This window comes from Malaclemys terrapin, chromosome 8 (assembly GCF_027887155.1).
Source record: "Malaclemys terrapin pileata isolate rMalTer1 chromosome 8, rMalTer1.hap1, whole genome shotgun sequence".
Lineage (NCBI taxonomy): Eukaryota > Metazoa > Chordata > Testudines > Emydidae > Malaclemys > Malaclemys terrapin.
Window position 1 is genome coordinate 108,777,487 of NC_071512.1, and position 15,700 is coordinate 108,793,186.

At 62.2% G+C, this 15,700-nt stretch overlaps 1 protein-coding gene across 1 annotated transcript; it reads right to left on the reverse strand.

The window, feature by feature from the left end:
• Window positions 1-1,862: 1,862 nt before the first annotated feature.
• ATP6V0B (ATPase H+ transporting V0 subunit b) lies at window positions 1,863-14,771 on the reverse strand. The gene is made up of 8 exons (XM_054037936.1): window positions 14,643-14,771; window positions 7,868-7,916; window positions 6,757-6,840; window positions 6,197-6,274; window positions 5,406-5,475; window positions 4,357-4,408; window positions 2,666-2,856; window positions 1,863-2,212 (listed from the first exon to the last, which is right to left on the reverse strand). Exons 1-8 carry the CDS (start codon window positions 14,707-14,709, stop codon window positions 2,186-2,188), a joined length of 618 nt encoding a protein of 205 aa, XP_053893911.1. The 5' UTR covers window positions 14,710-14,771; the 3' UTR covers window positions 1,863-2,185.
• Window positions 14,772-15,700: the final 929 nt, after the last annotated feature.

Consider the following 15,700-nt stretch of genomic DNA (forward strand, 5'->3'; position numbering starts at 1 on the left):
CTTTCAGCACATCAGGTGACAGTCCCAAGGGGGTCTCTGTGACCGAACCCGTCACACCTGGGTGCTAGCGACCACGAACTAAGCTCATTTGCGAGCATGAGAGTGTCCCAACTAGTACTAGCCAGACTTGGGCTTTAAAAGGGCCAGTTTCCCAAGGCTGAAAACCATCGTGAGCAATGGTGGGTGACTGAGAGAACAAATGTCAACGAAACATGTGAAGGTGAGGAACTGCTTAAGGACGCAGCGTTCGACACCCAGAAACCAATTCTGCAATCATGACAGGCGCCTTCTTGGGTTAAAAGAGGGGAGGTGAAGGCAGCTGCTACCCAACCTCTCTCCACCCCTCCCCACCCCTAAACCAAAATGGAAAAATGAGAAGTTGGTAGCAATGCGTAGAAACTGGAAGTTAGGAAATGCAGACAGTTGTTCGGGAAGCTAAAGGTATCAGCGAGGAATAGGGCCTGGAGGGGTAAGGACCGAGCAGGAATCCTTTCAATAGATGAGGAACAAGCCAAATCCTAGCAATGGGCCACGACCAGTATTAGAGCAGGATAGTAAAATTGTCACTCACAGAAGTACTTAACAAATATTTCTCTTCTATATTTGTTAAGAGACGGGACGATACGTCCATATCTGAGTGTGATAATGAAACACTCTCTAGTCCCTCAGGAACTAGGGCGAATGCTAGACAGCAAGTATTAAAGTGAAACCTTTGGAACCCGCTGTCCTGGATAACTTGCACCCAAACGTGTTAAAAGACTTGGCCAAGGAACTCTCTAAATCCCATGTGACATTTTGAACAGGCTCCACCGGAGGACTGAGGAAAAGCTAACATTGCACCATGACTGAAAGCGGGGAATGGGGTGACCCAGGAAGCTATAACCCAGTTAGCCTGATGTCAGTCCAAGACAAAGTTGGGGCAAGACCGATAGTGGGATGGAACCAGACAAGAATTCAAGGCTGGGAGCATGATGGGTTTAATCTACCGCCAGGGAGCTCGAGGTTAGCTATTAGAAACAAGCTGGCTAACTCCCAGTGGAGTTCCACTCTGGGACAGGCGTCCAAGGGCAGGTGCGGAAGCCCCATCACTGGAGGTGTTTAAGAATAGGTTGGATAAACCCCAGCCAGGGCTGGTCTAGGTTTACTTGTGGCTGCCTATTTCAGGCCTGTATTTCAAAACTTGTGCTTGGCTTCTGGGTGACACCCCAGACAAGTTGGTGTCCGCTCTGCCTAGCCTGCTTGATGGCCATTAAGGACCATCAGTTATACAACTGACCCATTGAGAAAAGGCAGATACACCTTATGACTCAGCAATGCATGCAGGGGCGTGCCTACGGACAGGACTCTAAGCACCTGGCACTGGCCACTGTCGGCAGACAGGATTCTGGGCTAGATGGACCTTTGGTCTGACCCAATGTGGCCGTTCTGATGACATTACCTCCTTCCCCCCCCCCCCCGCCCATGTCCACTGTGCCTCTCACTCCCAACCCTCAGCTCTCTGCCAGCCTGACCCCAGGGTCTCCCTCAGCTGCAGCAGTGATCTGAGGCAGGCCCCCCTTCCACTAACCCATTGGCACCCTGGGCACAGGTCCGTGCCAGCTTAAGAATTTTCTTCTTGTGTCTCCCCCTGGCATTAGCGGAGGGCAGCACCATGACTGGCATCTGCCTGCAAGAGCCAGCTCACGGCAGCATCCAGCCAGTTCTGAGCTAGATCTGGGCTAGCCCGGCCACTGCTGGAAGAGAGCACTGGGAACACCAGTGCCATGCTCAATGCCGTGTCCCCGTGGCCAGGCAGGGCTGGCAGTGCCCCGGCATGCCCTGAGCGCAGTATGGGAGTGCATGGCACAGACAGAATGCGGCAGGCAGGGACAGGAACCATGTTTATTTCACGTGACACTGACTTACACTGGTCAATTGATTTGTACACACACCGGGAACACTCAGGCAGCAACCCTGCCCCCCCCGCCCCCCCCGGCTGGCTGGGCCGACAGGAGGGAGCCGAATTCACACACAGATGATTATTTCTTCCATGGGGCCAGCGGGCGGCGGATCAGCAGGGACGGTTCTATACACCTGGGCTCCCGCTCCCGACGCGGCGAAGCGACGCCCCCGATCAGGAAATAGAAACATTAAATAAATATGTACAGTCGCGCCCGCAGGGGGCCAGGCCGGAACGGGCAGGGGCTCAGTCCCCCATTTTTACTTTAGATGTCTGCAGAGAGAAAGGAGACGGGTCAGAGCACACCCTGCCAAGTGCCCCCCAACTGCCCTGACCAGGCAGCCTGGCTGAAGCTGCAGGACCCACAGGCCACTCCTCCCCGATCAGCCCTGGGCACAAACCGCTCCGATTCCGGTGCCCAGTCAAACCATTCCCTGTGGCTGCTGGGGTGGGGGGGCCTGGCACTGCCAAGATGGGTTCCAGCAGCCAGGCCAGATGGTGCCATCACATGGAGCTGCTGCATCATTTCCCCGCCCGCGTCCCCTGGGTGGTCTTCTCTGTTCACCAGAGAGCAGTGGCTGCACCCCTCCCATCACCCCCCCTTGGGACACTGAGGCTCTGCAGACACCTAGGCCTGTCTGATGAGCTGGGCAGCCCACACCTGGGGCTGATGTGGGGCTGGGGGCCCCAGGAGCACGCTGGGCCCAGCGGGGCAGGAGACGGTACCTGCAGGATGGCGACTATGACCCCGAAGAGCCCGATGGCGCTGCCGAAGATCTCCACGATCAGGATCTTGACAAAGAGACTGGCGTTCTGGGCGTCGGCCAGTGCAGCCCCGCTGCCCACAATGCCCACACACACCCCGCAGAACAGGTTGGAGAGGCCCACGGTCAGACCAGCCCCAAACATGGAGAAACCTGGAAGGGATGGGGCAGGGAGCGGTGAGATGCAGCAGGCCCCAGGCCAAGGCCTGGCTTGCACAGGGGCTTGGCCTCCTCCTGAGAGAGCCCGCTGGGGCACTCCGGGCGCTGGCCCAGGCTGGGAAACTCTTAGGAGCTGCCAGGGGCAGAGTTAAGGGGACAGAGCAGAATATGAAGAGGACAAACCAAGGCTGCCAAATTCCAGCCATCCCTGAAATGCCTTTGCCAGGCAGGGCCCTGTGCGCTCAGCCGGCCACAGATCTGCTCCTGCAGTACCAGGGTGAGCTCAAATCGCCGCCGCACACCAAGAGCAGGTGGCACTGTGCGTTTGGGGCAAGGGAACCCAGACCCCAGCTACCTAGGAAGATGCCCCCAGAGACTGGTCCCCCATCTATGGCCACATAGGAGCGTCTGAGGGGAAGCAACATTTCCCTGCCCTGTGGCAGCCGCCCTGGGTCCAGAGCCCGGCTGCAGGTGCCCAGTAGGGTGGAGATTGGGAGGCACAGGGCGCTCTCCTGGCAGGCTCAGGAAGGGCCCCAGGGGCTGTGTGGTACAAGGGGTCACACATCTTTTACAAATGCCAATTTCTCAGTCTCCTCTCTGGGAGCCGCCTTAAAAGACTGCTTACGTTTCAACATTGTCTAGTATACCCGACCTCCTACGGGGACTAACACAGCAATGCTCATCTCTTTACTCTTATTTACCAAGACCTCTTTTCTTGGAGCAAGAACGCTACTCCTCCTCTCGTTACCCGGCCTTCTACCCCCGGGGTGTGCACACTTTAATGATCCATCGCTTCTCAATACTTTTCAAGGTTTACGATCGCTTTTCCATACTTCTCAAAGTTTGTTTCATTACTCGATAAATGCTCGTGATACCTTCCCCCTTTCGCAATTCTCCACCAAACTGTTGTACTTCAAGTGCTGCACAGGATCTTTTCAGGGGGAGTAAGGCAAAGTCCCCCGTTTACGGGTAATACACGTATGCTACAGTGTGGATTGATACACGTATTACTAATAAACGTGGGGCTTTGCCTTACTCCCTCTGGAAAGACCTTGTGCAGTCCTTTAAGTACAACACTATCCAGCCAGACACCCGCTCCTGATACTAGGCGAGGCGGGCGGCCCTTCTGACAGCTGGGCCTGCAGGGGCGGAAGTGGGACAGGCCAGTGCTCCCCAGCCGTGCCTGCCCCAGAGGAGAGGTGCAGCTCCTAGGGCAGAGCGCTGCCCTAGGGCCCAGACAGGGCTCACAGCTGCTCTCACAGGGGTCCGGCTGCCGCCAAGCATCCCAGGAAGGGCTGCACTGCACACACAGGGGCCCGTCGCTCACTGGGGGAGCAAACAAGGACCACTGTGCACACCTTAGGGGAACAGTATGCTGGAGCGTGCAGCGAGAACAGGCACTGGCATGGGGCCGGGGTGCAGGAGCCTCCCTCCACACAGGGCAGAGCCCGCTGGCCCCACAGGCCCCTCGACACAGGGCAGGGCGCCGCTTACCTGCGTGGTAGTTCTTGGCGCCGATGGTCTCTGGGGTGGTGCCGCTGAAAGGCTGGAAGACGACACACGGCACAGGGTTAGCGGCAGGGGTACAGCAGCCTGACTAGAGCTCCCTGCCATGGGGACGGGCACCGGCTGCCCAGAGCTGGGACCCAGACCCCCAGAGTCCCAGTCCTGGGCCTTAGCTCCCTGCTCCACAGGCCCCTCCCCGCCCCACACTGGGGCAGAGGGAGATTGCCCCGCACAGAACCAGCATCCGTGTCTGTCTGTGTGGGCATATGGCGGCAAGACACGCCCGTTAAGGCGTTGCCCGCAGGTTGGGACCCTGCTGCCCTGCCCAAGCCGCACCCCCTGGGCCGCATCGGACAAACCCACCCGGCTCCCCAGCGTGACGGGCGGACTAGGGAGAAACGGCTCTGCCTCGGAGATGGGCTGGGACTCTCAGCCACGTCTGATTCAAGTCACAGTGGGACCCGGGGCAAGTCCTGCCCTGCTCTGGACAATGGAGCCACAACCCTGCCCGAGAGGGCCAGGCCTGCTCCGGCTGTGAGCTCAGGTGCCGCCCCTTGCCTGGGTTAGGCTGGAATAACAGGGTTTTACCAGAGCCATCTCCCCTCCTGAAGCCCAGCTCAACTCCTCCATGCCACAGTGGCTTCGGAGCCTGAACCCATGCACCCGTTATCCCAGCCAAGGAACGCCCCGTGGGCACCTAGCACCCAGCCCAGCGGGACGCCAGGCTCTGCCCACTACCACCAGCTCCCCGGGCTCCTGGCACTGCCGCAGCTGGTACAGGCCACTTAGAGCCAGGACCGCAGGCCAGGGGAGCCAGGCACACCCCATGTGGAAGAAGATCCCCCCGCCAGGTGCCTGCGCTGGGTTTGCTGCTCTGCCCAGCTATATTTGAGGGAAGCAGTGAAGAGACCCTGAGCCTTGGCTATGCCCCCCCCCCCCCTCCCCCCGTACGGACATGTCAGGGGAGACAGTGCAGAGCTCCAGGGGCTGCCTGGGGGGTGCCCCCTCCCCCCCCCGCCCCTCCCGGCAGCAGGCACCTCAGCCATGTTGCTGATGACGATCGCCATGATGATCCCGTAGATGGCCACGGCCTCACAGAAGATGATGCTGTGGATGACGGGCAGCGTTAGCAACTGGAGCCAGAGACCCACAGCCCAGCCTCTGCCCCCAACTACTGCCTGTCGTACTGACAGACGAGGCGTCTCCCTGCGGGGCCCCCAGGCTGACACCACCCAGGTCATCTCCCCCAGCTAAGCCCCCCAGCCCCGCTGCGGAGACGCTCCAGCGGGGGGCGGCGCTGGCCCTTCGCCACCCCAGCACAGATGGGAAGCCTCCAACAGGCAGGCACAAGGGTGGGGAACCTCATACCCCACACAGCTAACTCAGACCCCACGCAGGCCACTGCACTGCCCCATAGCCCCTGGGGGCCTGCTGCCAGCCAGGGACAGGAAGCACTGCCTTTCCCAGCATGCACTGGTGCTTCAGGATGTTTCACATTTCCAGTCCGAGGGCGAGGAGCCCAGAGGCCCAGGCAGAAGCTGTTTCCTTCAGGTCTGGACTGGCTGGTGCCCCCGCACACCGGAGCGCGTGGGCCGGAGAAGGGGGCGCGCCGGCTGTGGGGACAGGACCCAGCAGTTGCACAGTGACCCAGCCTGATCCCAGCCCCAGACCAAGGGGCTCAGCACTGTACCACACAGCCCAGAGGGGCCATGGTGCTGGGGAAGCGTGAGCAGCTCCGGTGAACCGCTGACTAGCTCCCTGGGGCGCTGTTCCCCGCAGGTGCCAGGTTCTGTCCCGGAGCACCACACTGGGGACCAGCTGTCCTTACCTGACCAGGTTCTTTGTTTTAATCCTGGGGGCCTTCACTCCCCCGCCGATGATGCTGGAGCCAGTGATGTAGATCCCCCTGCAAGAGACAGGGCAGTCAGTGAGGGAGCCCTGGGCGGGCGCCTGCCTGGACGGAGAGCAAGCGTCTGCCAACAAGGAGATGGTGCCTCCCTGGAGCAGAGCTGAGCGCGGACCGGAGCTGAATGCCCAGCCCGCCCCGCTCACACCCCAGGCGCACACGGTGAGACGGGCTGGGAAAAGCAACGGCACCAGGGACACAGGGCAGCTGCCAGCCTGACTGCGACTTGCTGGCACAGAACCCACGGAGACCAGCCTGGCATCTCCCAGGCCACCAGCATCCCCAGCAGCTCTCCAGAGCCACCAGCAGGAGCTGCCCCAGACCCAAGGTGCCCTGCTGAGAAGTTGGAGCCAGGCAGCAGCCGAGGGGCTGACTCAGGCATGGCAGCGCCACCCCCCGGGGCACGTCTCCCCGGCCCCCCCAGCAGGAGCCTCAGCAAACCCCACGGGACCAGCAGTCCCGGACAATGGGGCCCAACTCACCAGGCTGCGCCCACCACGGACAGCGAGATGGCCAGGCCGATGCCCAGGTTGGACCACATGAAGGGGGAGGTTTCCGTTAAGAACCTAGAGGCCGAAGGGAACCTCGTTAGTGCAGAGTCAGGGCCGGCCCCGCCCGCCCCAGCGCTCCAGGGGCCGACGGCCCAGCGCCTCCCTTCCACGGGAGGAAGGCAGCAGGCGAGACGGCTGCCTGCTCTGCGGCCCCCCCAGTGCAATGGCCACCCTCACGTGCGCACACAGCTCCTGGGGGCTCCAGCACAGGGCCCACCTGTCCTTCCCCAGCACGTGGCAGAGCCATGAGCTCGGTAAGAGACCAGCCCGACGCTGCCCCCCAAGCAGACCCAGCCATGCCTCGTCCCCAGCCGTCACCCCCCAGAGCCCTGACGTGACCGGGCAGACTCCTCCTGCAGCCTAGGCCAGGCAGGAGAACACTTGAAAGCCCTGTCCCCATTGCCCTTGGAGGAGGAAGGCGTAGGGCCGGCTGCTGGGGGAATCAGCCAGCCCAGCCCAGGGCAATCTGGATAGTGCCTGCCGGCAAGCAGCACCACAGGCAGCTAGCAGAGAGCACAGGAAGGGGCAGGGCGGGGGCAGCAGAGCGCGACTGGACGCTGAGGGCAGGGTGCCGGCTTTCCTAGTTGCAATGGGGAGGGGAGCAGAGCTGCAGCCCGGCGCCCTGTGGCAGGATCCAGCAGTGGAACGGGACAGTGCACAGCGGGAGTGAGCAGGGCGCTGGGCCAGCCGGGCGTAGCATGCCCTCAGCCCACGCCAGCACCTAGCGGGCTCCGAGCCATGGGAGACAGAGAGAGGAGCGGCTCCCTACGCCAGGGGAGTGACGAAGGTTCTGGGTCTCTGCTGTCAGAGCTAGTCTCTCCGCGCAGCCGCACGTTCTCCCTGCACGCCCCTGGCCCTTATACTGCCCGGGCCGAGGACGACTGCTGGCCAACGTGACAGAGCAGGTGCTGCTTTCTGGTCACCTCTGCCAGCTATCGCCCTCAGTGGGAAGCCCTGCTCGCTGGAACCTGCCCGTCTAAGCGCCCGCCTAGCCCCGGGCAGGGCACCCAGCCGCAGGGTCGGCACTTGAGAGCCCTCTTACCAGGCCACATCGAAACGGAAGCCCAGGTCAAATATCGTGTAGCAGATACCTGAAAAGAAGAGCAAGGGGGAAACCTTCAGTCAGCCCGAGCCTAGCTGCTCCCACCCTGCCCAGCCCGGCTGCTGTGAGCCACCCGCACCAATCGAGCAGCCTGGCTGCCAGTCGACAGAAGGGCACCAGGAAGCCCCGTGCCAGGCAGCCCTCCAGACAGACGGGGAGCCCTGCCCTGGGGAGCTTAGGGTGGGACGGATTCCCCACGCCCAGGGCACCCGCCAGCAGCTGTCCCGGTGTTTCCCGCCAGATACGCTGAAAGCAGCCATGGTCCAGCCTGATGACCACCTCATTCGCACACGTAGTGGGTGTCGCACCAACGCTGACTGGAGACAGATCCTGTGCGTGCTGCTATTGCGTCCATCACCGTGGTATCTGGCCCCTCCTCCACCCACAAAGCAGGGTCAGCGGTGAGAGACAACCACCCCATTCCAGCTGGGCCACGGGCGCCAATCTGGCCCTGAAGGTACAGATGAGGTCGCCCGCCAGCCAGGGCAAGGCAGCTCTCGGGACCCAGCGGGGTCTGCCCCGCTCCCCCAGCGCCCTGCCCCTCAGGGAGTGCGCGTGAGCACTCGGCATGGCTGGCTCATTCCTTCCGCAGTGCAGAGACCGGGCTCCTTTACTGATCCTCACATGCTGCCCCGTCACCCTGAGCCTGCGACCACACCCGTGAGTCAGCGCCAGCACGAGTCACGGGGCGGACAGTCTGCACCCGGCTGGGCACAGCAATCCGGGATGGGTCTGGGCTGCACGCTCCTGGGGCACTAGGTCTGAGAGCCCTGCGAGGGAATGGCTGCTGGCTTAGGAGCGCTGGCAGGATACGGAGCAGGGGCCGAGCAGCGACCAGGACTAGAACTCTGCCCTTCCTGGCACCCAGAGCCGTGCTCTAACCACTAGACCAGTGTGCCCAACCTAGTTACCACTGTGGGCCGCATATGCAGCTCTCTGTGTTATGTGGGCCCCATCCACACCATGTAGACACTACCTGTATGGCCCTGAGGGTGTCACATGGGCGCAGCTGAGAGCTGATTGGGCCGCACGTGGCCCATGGGTTGAGAATCACTGCACTAGGCCATACTGCCCCCAAACACAGAAATGAGCCGGAGCAGGATGGAGGAGCATGTCCCAGCACCATGGAGGCTGCTGCAGCTTGAGGCCGCGTGGGATCTGCCCATCACCTCACCTTCCAACCCATGGCTTGTTCTCTTCCATGACTCCTGAAAAACCCCTCTCTCCTTGCTCCAGCAGCGCAGGGGGCCCAGCGCTGTGGGGCCTGGGGAGGGAGCTGCAGGGGACATGCTGGGGCAGCAGGCCACACTCTGGTGGGCGAGAGACTCACCCCCACTAGCAGCCCATTCCGGTGATGCAGAGAGCTGCAAGGAGCCCAGTTCAGGCAGGCGGGCTAGGAAAGGCCCCCACACCCTGCTCAGCACATCCCCAGCAGCGCCCCAGTGCCCATCGTAAAGGGGAAGGGGGGGGGTCTAACTGAAACTGGCTCCCCGCTAGCCTGGGGCCATTTCTCCCATTTCAGCGGCTGGCGGAGGGGACTCAGCCCCCTCCTTCCCAGGACAGTCTTGCTTGTAAAGGTATTTCTGGTGCCCCAGCACTTGGCCTCCTCCCCCCAGAATTAATCTCCTGATTTCCAGACTACGGCGCTCCCTCGCACTCACAGCAGCTGCCAGGCACAAGCCCTGCCTAGAGACACTAGGCCTAGAAACCCCTCCCCATGGAAACCACACAGCGCGGGGCTTGCTCCCCTGTTAAGCGCTTGCAATCAGCTGTCATACAATCACTAGAACCCACGTGGCGCGGGCATTGCACCGAAGCTCACCAACATGGCCACACCACCGAGAGCGGGTGACTAAATCCTTTACACGGTCTCTTTAAACAAACTCACACTGTTGTGAGGATGTTTGGTTGGTTTCTGAGGTTTACATGGCAGGGACTCGTAAAACGTCCTAAATAAATAGCTTAACGCCCCCGACCCCCAAACCAGGACTTGAAAGCGTCCCACTCCCCAGCCAGCCAGAGGGGATATGAGAGAGACCAGCCACGGCTCAGATTCAGGGCCAGTTGCTGCTCACAGCCTGCCCAAGCAATGGCAGCAAGAAATTAACAAGCCTTGAGTCAGTTTCCTGACTGCCCCCAGGTCTCCCCATAGCAGCAGGGAACTGCCCAGTGCCACGCCAATCTCCCTCTGCGCCCACAGAGCAGTGGCAGGCACTGGTGACGCCGCATCGGGGCCAGAAGCTTGATACAACAGCGGAAGCTGTTCTATGGCTGGCCAGGGAGGGGGACGCCTCACCCCACAGGTACAAACGCTGCATTTTGAAGCCATGAGTACTGCGCACTCCGCCAGGGAGTCCCAACGCTCCCCAGTCGGGGCCAGCTTGACCAGTGCCCAGAGCAGGAGAGGCCCTGAAACACAGCGTGCTGCGCAGAGGCTAAAGCAGTAACCAATTTCTGCCTGCGGGAGGAAAAGGCCAACAACTCATCTGTCAGGTCCCAGCCGAGAACCCAGGCCTCAAACAAGCACAATGAAGGGCCAGCAGCAGGGCCCAGCTCCCTCCTTTACAGAGTTTGAAATTCACATGCACTTAACCCCCCCTCCAGTGCGGGAACATCTGACTCAGAACGGGTTCCAGCCCTTCCTTGGGCACTGGTTGTGAGAAGTCTCCCCTCACTAACAGCACATCTCCTCCGCGCTTCCCAAGGGGCACTAGCAGCGCAAGCTGGAAAATGGAGCTGCAGAGTGGAGAAGACATGCATTATTTATACAGCCCCAGAACCGGACAGGCTGCATCCCAGGCACAGAGGAGGCCGCGCCCCTGCTCCAAGGAGCAGATAACTGAAGGCAGCCGTTCCAGTCCTGGCATCACACCAGATACATGGGGTGGGTAACAGAGCGAAGGCTGGATGGCTGCATGGTGTCTGCTGCATGTCAATCACACCTTCAGCAAAGCAGGGATAGAAGGGAACACGGAGGAAGAGAGGGTGGCAAGTCCCCTCCAAAACATCAGATACCTTCCCTCGTACGCCAAGGCCAGAATCCATGGCCTCGCCGGCCCCCGCAGAATTCACAGGCTCAAGTCACTGAGCTCCTTGGGGCAGGGAGCTGGCGTCCTGGCAGTCTCTAAAGCACTGAGCGCTCAGTGCACTGAGCAGACCTTCGCGGAGAGTCACCTGGCAGCTAACTCAGCCACCTCATGTGGGTCAGAACACGCAGGGGGGCCTGCATGGAGAACGACACCCAGGCCCCCCCAGATGCCTTAGGGGGGAACCACAAGCCCTGAGGGAAGGTGGCTGGCTGCCCTGGCCCCTCACATCTGTGGCCAGCCTCTAGCCGGAGGGACTCGCCCAGAGTTAACCCACCAGGCTGGCTGGGACGCTTGCTCTGGGCAGTGTCAATGCTCCAGCGGAGGGGACAGGCCTGGCTGCATGCAGGGGAGTCAGGCCCGGCCGTTCGACCATTGCCGGACAGCCAGTCCCCCAGGGACCCCCAGCTCTAGTCCCTGAATCACTGGCGTTAGCAGGGAGCTGGCAGCTCACCGGACAGTGCTCAAATTGCATTCAAAGCAGCTCAGAGCCCACTACACCCTGCCTGCTCCCAGCCTCTGGCCAGCAAGGGCTGGGAAGGTGGGCAAGGGAGGTGTCTAGCCCAGCCCTGCCCTGCTCCAGACCGGCCTGCTGGGTCTCGCTTCTGTCTGTGATGCCCAGGACCCACCACCCCGGCCCTGCCCACTCCTGCCCCCACTGGCTGGTAAGAACTCTGTCCCCAGCCTGTGATCCGGGACAAAGTGCAGGCCTCTCCAGGGACTATCCTGGGCCCATGGGAGACACCCCCACAATAGCCACAGGGCCCCAGTGGCTCGTGTTCTCCCCACGCTAGGAGCTGAAGGACCGGGGTCACCACGCACCGGTCAGTTACAGCCACCCTGACTACAATATGCCAAGCGGGGGCCCCTCGCAACCTGGGGGAGGGAGAATCAAACCCCCAGGCTCTGGCTGGAGTGGCCACGGGGTGAGGAACACAAGAGAGGAAGCAAAACTGTCCCCAGCAGGCCCCGCCATGAAAGGAGGAAGGAACGAGTCACCCTGGCCTATTGAGCAAGCTGCACAGAACACAAGGAACGGCCTGCAAAGGGGCAGCGCAGCGCACGGGCCCCTTTCCCTTCTCCCCACCCCCGCGTGTGCCCAGAGGCCTGAGTGTCTCCGCCAGGGCAGACGCTGTTTACTGTTTTGGGTTCTGCAGTTCCTGCTCCACAGAGCAGGGCCCAGCCACCAGGCCCAGCCAGTCTCAGCTGCCACTGACTAGCACAAGGCCAAACCCAAAGCAGGTTCCTACAGCACCTTCTCCCTGGCTCCGAACATATTGGGCCCTGGGTTTTATTGACAAAACATGCCGGGTGACAGACACTGGTTCCATTGTGTGCCGGCTCCCAGACTACACAGCCCAGGTGCAAGGGTTAGGGTTACTGCAGGCTGCGAGCCCTGGTGCATTCCCAGTGGGTTCTCTGGCACTTTGCTGACCAGCCAAGAATGCAGAAACAAGTCGCAGATCGGTTCCGGCCTCCTCTCTACTGGAGCTAGGATTGCACAGGATGTGGGCAGTCAATGCCCGGCCTCAACTAGAAACCATTCCCCGATGGCTCAGCAAGCCCATGTCACGATGTTGCACCCAGCACGTCTCCAAGAGCCGTCTGATTCATGGATCGCATTGAGCCGACTCTCAATGGGTTCACTTTGGCAGGGGGTGGATTAGAGCAGGGCAGGCCCAAGGGACCTCTGGGGAGATCCTGACTGAGCCAGCAGCACTGTCACCTTGTTATTCAGTTGCCCCTTCGTCTGAGCACCGAGTCTGGAGTCGTCTCTCAGAGAGAAGCCAGGCTGTTCGTGCCCACCTCACTGGGCTACGAGAGCAGGCGCTAACCTGCAACTCCATCAAAGTACAAGCCTGACTAGTTCTCAGTGCTCAGCGACGCTCTGACCCTCAAAACCATGGTCACCACGAGGATGCCAGACAGTCTGAGCCCACTGCCGGAGAGCTGCCCTTCCACGGGGCATCTCCATTGCGCTGCAGAAGTGCTACGCCAGCGGCTTCAAGCCAAAGCTCGGAGAAACTCGTGCACCTACTCAAAACAACATCGTTTGGACAACTACTAAGGACAGCCAGCTTCTCAGCCTGGCAGAGGCTGGGTTACTCCATCTGGAAAGCCACAGGGCCTGTTTTCCTGCAGTCCTGCTGCTGCCCCTCCTCCCCCTTTGAGCCAAATGACAACTTGTCTCGCACTTGATAGACCCAGACTAGCCCCCACAACACCACCCGTCACCCTTGTTTACCAATAGGGAAGAGGTGAAGCAGGGCACCGGGTGGGTCAGAGAGCCAGGAACAGACCCCAGGAGGCCTGGCTCCCAGTTCTGTGCTCTGACTGGGAGACCTGTCCCCTTTAACATGAGGGCTTGAAGTTAAATGCCCCCAAAAGTGACTATCTAGATTCAGCTGAAGACACTCCTGGGGGATGCTCACCAAGAACAACTACATTAGTGTAAGAGTCCTTCAGGCTCAGCAGGGGAGAGAGACTCCTACCCCAGGGAAGTCTTAGCGGGAGAATCCTTGCAGTGAAAGGAGCCTGGGCCCTCGCTGGCCCACAGGACCTGTCCAGCCTCTCCCCAGCTCGTCTGCAGGACCTGTCCAGCAGACAGCAGTGACACAAACCTGCCGCAGCCTCCCACTGATGCCTCTCAACCCTGTTCTGAAGAACCCCACTGCAGGTCCTTCCAAAGCCCCCATCACTGCCATGCTCAGGTACTGTGGGCACAAGGGGGCCTCAGGCTCAGAGCTCATTCATTCCTGGCCTTTGCAGGGGCTGCCAAAGGGGACAGATGGGGCCTCTGGACTCACTAAGAACTGGACGGCTCTACCCCACCGCGGCAGACACTTGCAAGTGAATGTCCAGCTAAGGAACGCAGCCCAGGGGCCGAGCCCACTGGTACAAACTGCAGCTCAGCCCACGCACCGCAGCCAAAGCCAAACCAGACAGGAGGAACGCTCCGAGCCCACCAGGCAGCCGGCCCAAACGTAGCTGCCTGTGCTACAAGAGGAGATTGGGAGCACCCCGCAGCAGGAGAGGCAGTGCCCCCTGGCCCATTGCCACAATCCGGGGGTCGCCACCAGCCTGGGCTCAGCGTAATGGGCGACAGGAACAAGAAGCCCTACGCTCCTGCCTGGAGCCAGCCCTGTGCAACTCTCCTGCCCCAGCAGGTGCCAAGCGAAGGCAGGAGGGCGCTGCCCTGGGGCAGGGGGTGTGAGGCAGATCCCTGCCCAGACAGACGGGACTTCACGCACCAGGACTCCTGCCTCCGCCCCCACAGCCCCTACCCTTCCCCACAACTCACCCCCTCCCCCAACTGACCATCTCCCCCACCCCCCTCCATGTCCACCCCTCCCCCAACTGACCCCCATCTCCCCAACTCTGACCCCCTCCCCCAACTGAGCACCTCCCCCATCCCCCTCCATGCCCACCCCTCCCCCCCCGGCCCCCTCCTCTCCATGCCCACCCCTCCCCCAACTAACCCCCCTCCCCCCAACTCTGACCCCCTCCCCCATCCCCCTCCATGCCCACCCCTCCCCCCCCGGCCCCCTCCTCTCCATGTCCACCCCTCCCCCAACTGACCCCCATCCCCCCAACTCTGACCCCCTCCCCGAAATGACCCCCCCGCTCACCCACGCCGGCCAGCGTGGCCCAGAAGGCGAGGCCGAGGCCCGTGTACAGCAGGAGCGGCCCGGTCATGGCGGCGGCTCCTCAGCGCGGACTGCGGGGAAGGACCGGCCGGGAGGCGAGCAGGTCACCTGACTCGCACCATGTGACCGGGCGGGCCGGGGCCCCGGCACGTGACCGGGGCGCGGCTGGCGATTGGCTCCGGGGAGGGCGGGCGGTACCAGGGGACCAAACTACAAAGCCCAGAGTGCTCCGCGCCAGCTCCTTCCTCCCCGCATGTCTGTGCCGGCTCCTCCCATTGGCTGCGGCCGCAGCCTCCGTCCCAAACGTGATGCGATTGGCTCCGGGCTCTGGGGGCGGGATTGGCAGGCGGGGACAATGCCGGCTCGTCATTGGCTGGCGCTGTCCTTGCCCTGGGAGCGAGTCCCGGCTGAGTCCACGTGGTTTGTGCTGGGAGGCCGGTGAGTGCGAGCGGCTGGGACCCCCGTGGGGCGGGGGCTGTTCACTCTGGGCCCTAGTGACGGCCCGACCTGGGCGCCGGGCTACTTACCCCGCTGCGCCCCTGGAGCCCGCTGGGAGCCCCAGGCAGCCAGTCCCCCCCCCCGAGCCAGACACCCCCCCGACCTCGCCCCCCCCCCGAGCCAGACACCCCCCCGACCTCGCCCCCCCCCCCCGAGCCAGCCAGTCCCCGGCCCCCCCAGACAGCCAGACCCCCCCCCCAGACAGCCAGACCCCCCCCCGACCTCGCCCCCCCCCCCCGAGCCAGCCAGTCCCCGGCCCCCCCAGTCAGACCCCCCCGACCTCGTCCTCCTCCCCCAGCCAGCCAGTCCCCAGCCCCCCCGACCTCACACCCCCCAGAGCCAGCCAGTCCCCAGCCCCCCCCCCGAGACAGGCAGACCCCCATCCAGCCTCTGGTGCCCCCAACCTCGTGCCCCCCAGAGCCAGCCAGTCCCCAGCCCCCCCCGAGACAGGCAGACCCCCGTCCAGCCTCTGGTGCCCCCAAGCCAGCCAGGCCCAGGCACCCCTGACCTCACACCCCCCTCCCAGCCAGCCAGTTCCCCCT

Bases quoted from the DNA above. Each gene is read 5' to 3' on its own strand.
- ATP6V0B (XM_054037936.1), bottom strand. From the start codon at position 14,709: ATGACCGGGCCGCTCCTGCTGTACACGGGCCTCGGCCTCGCCTTCTGG. The intron at 6,841-7,867 runs GTAAGAGGGCTC...TTCGGCCTCTAG, and splicing joins TTCCGTTTCGATGTGGCCTG to GTTCTTAACGGAAACCTCCC. The intron at 6,275-6,756 runs GTGAGTTGGGCC...TGTCTCTTGCAG, and splicing joins TCCGTGGTGGGCGCAGCCTG to GGGGATCTACATCACTGGCT.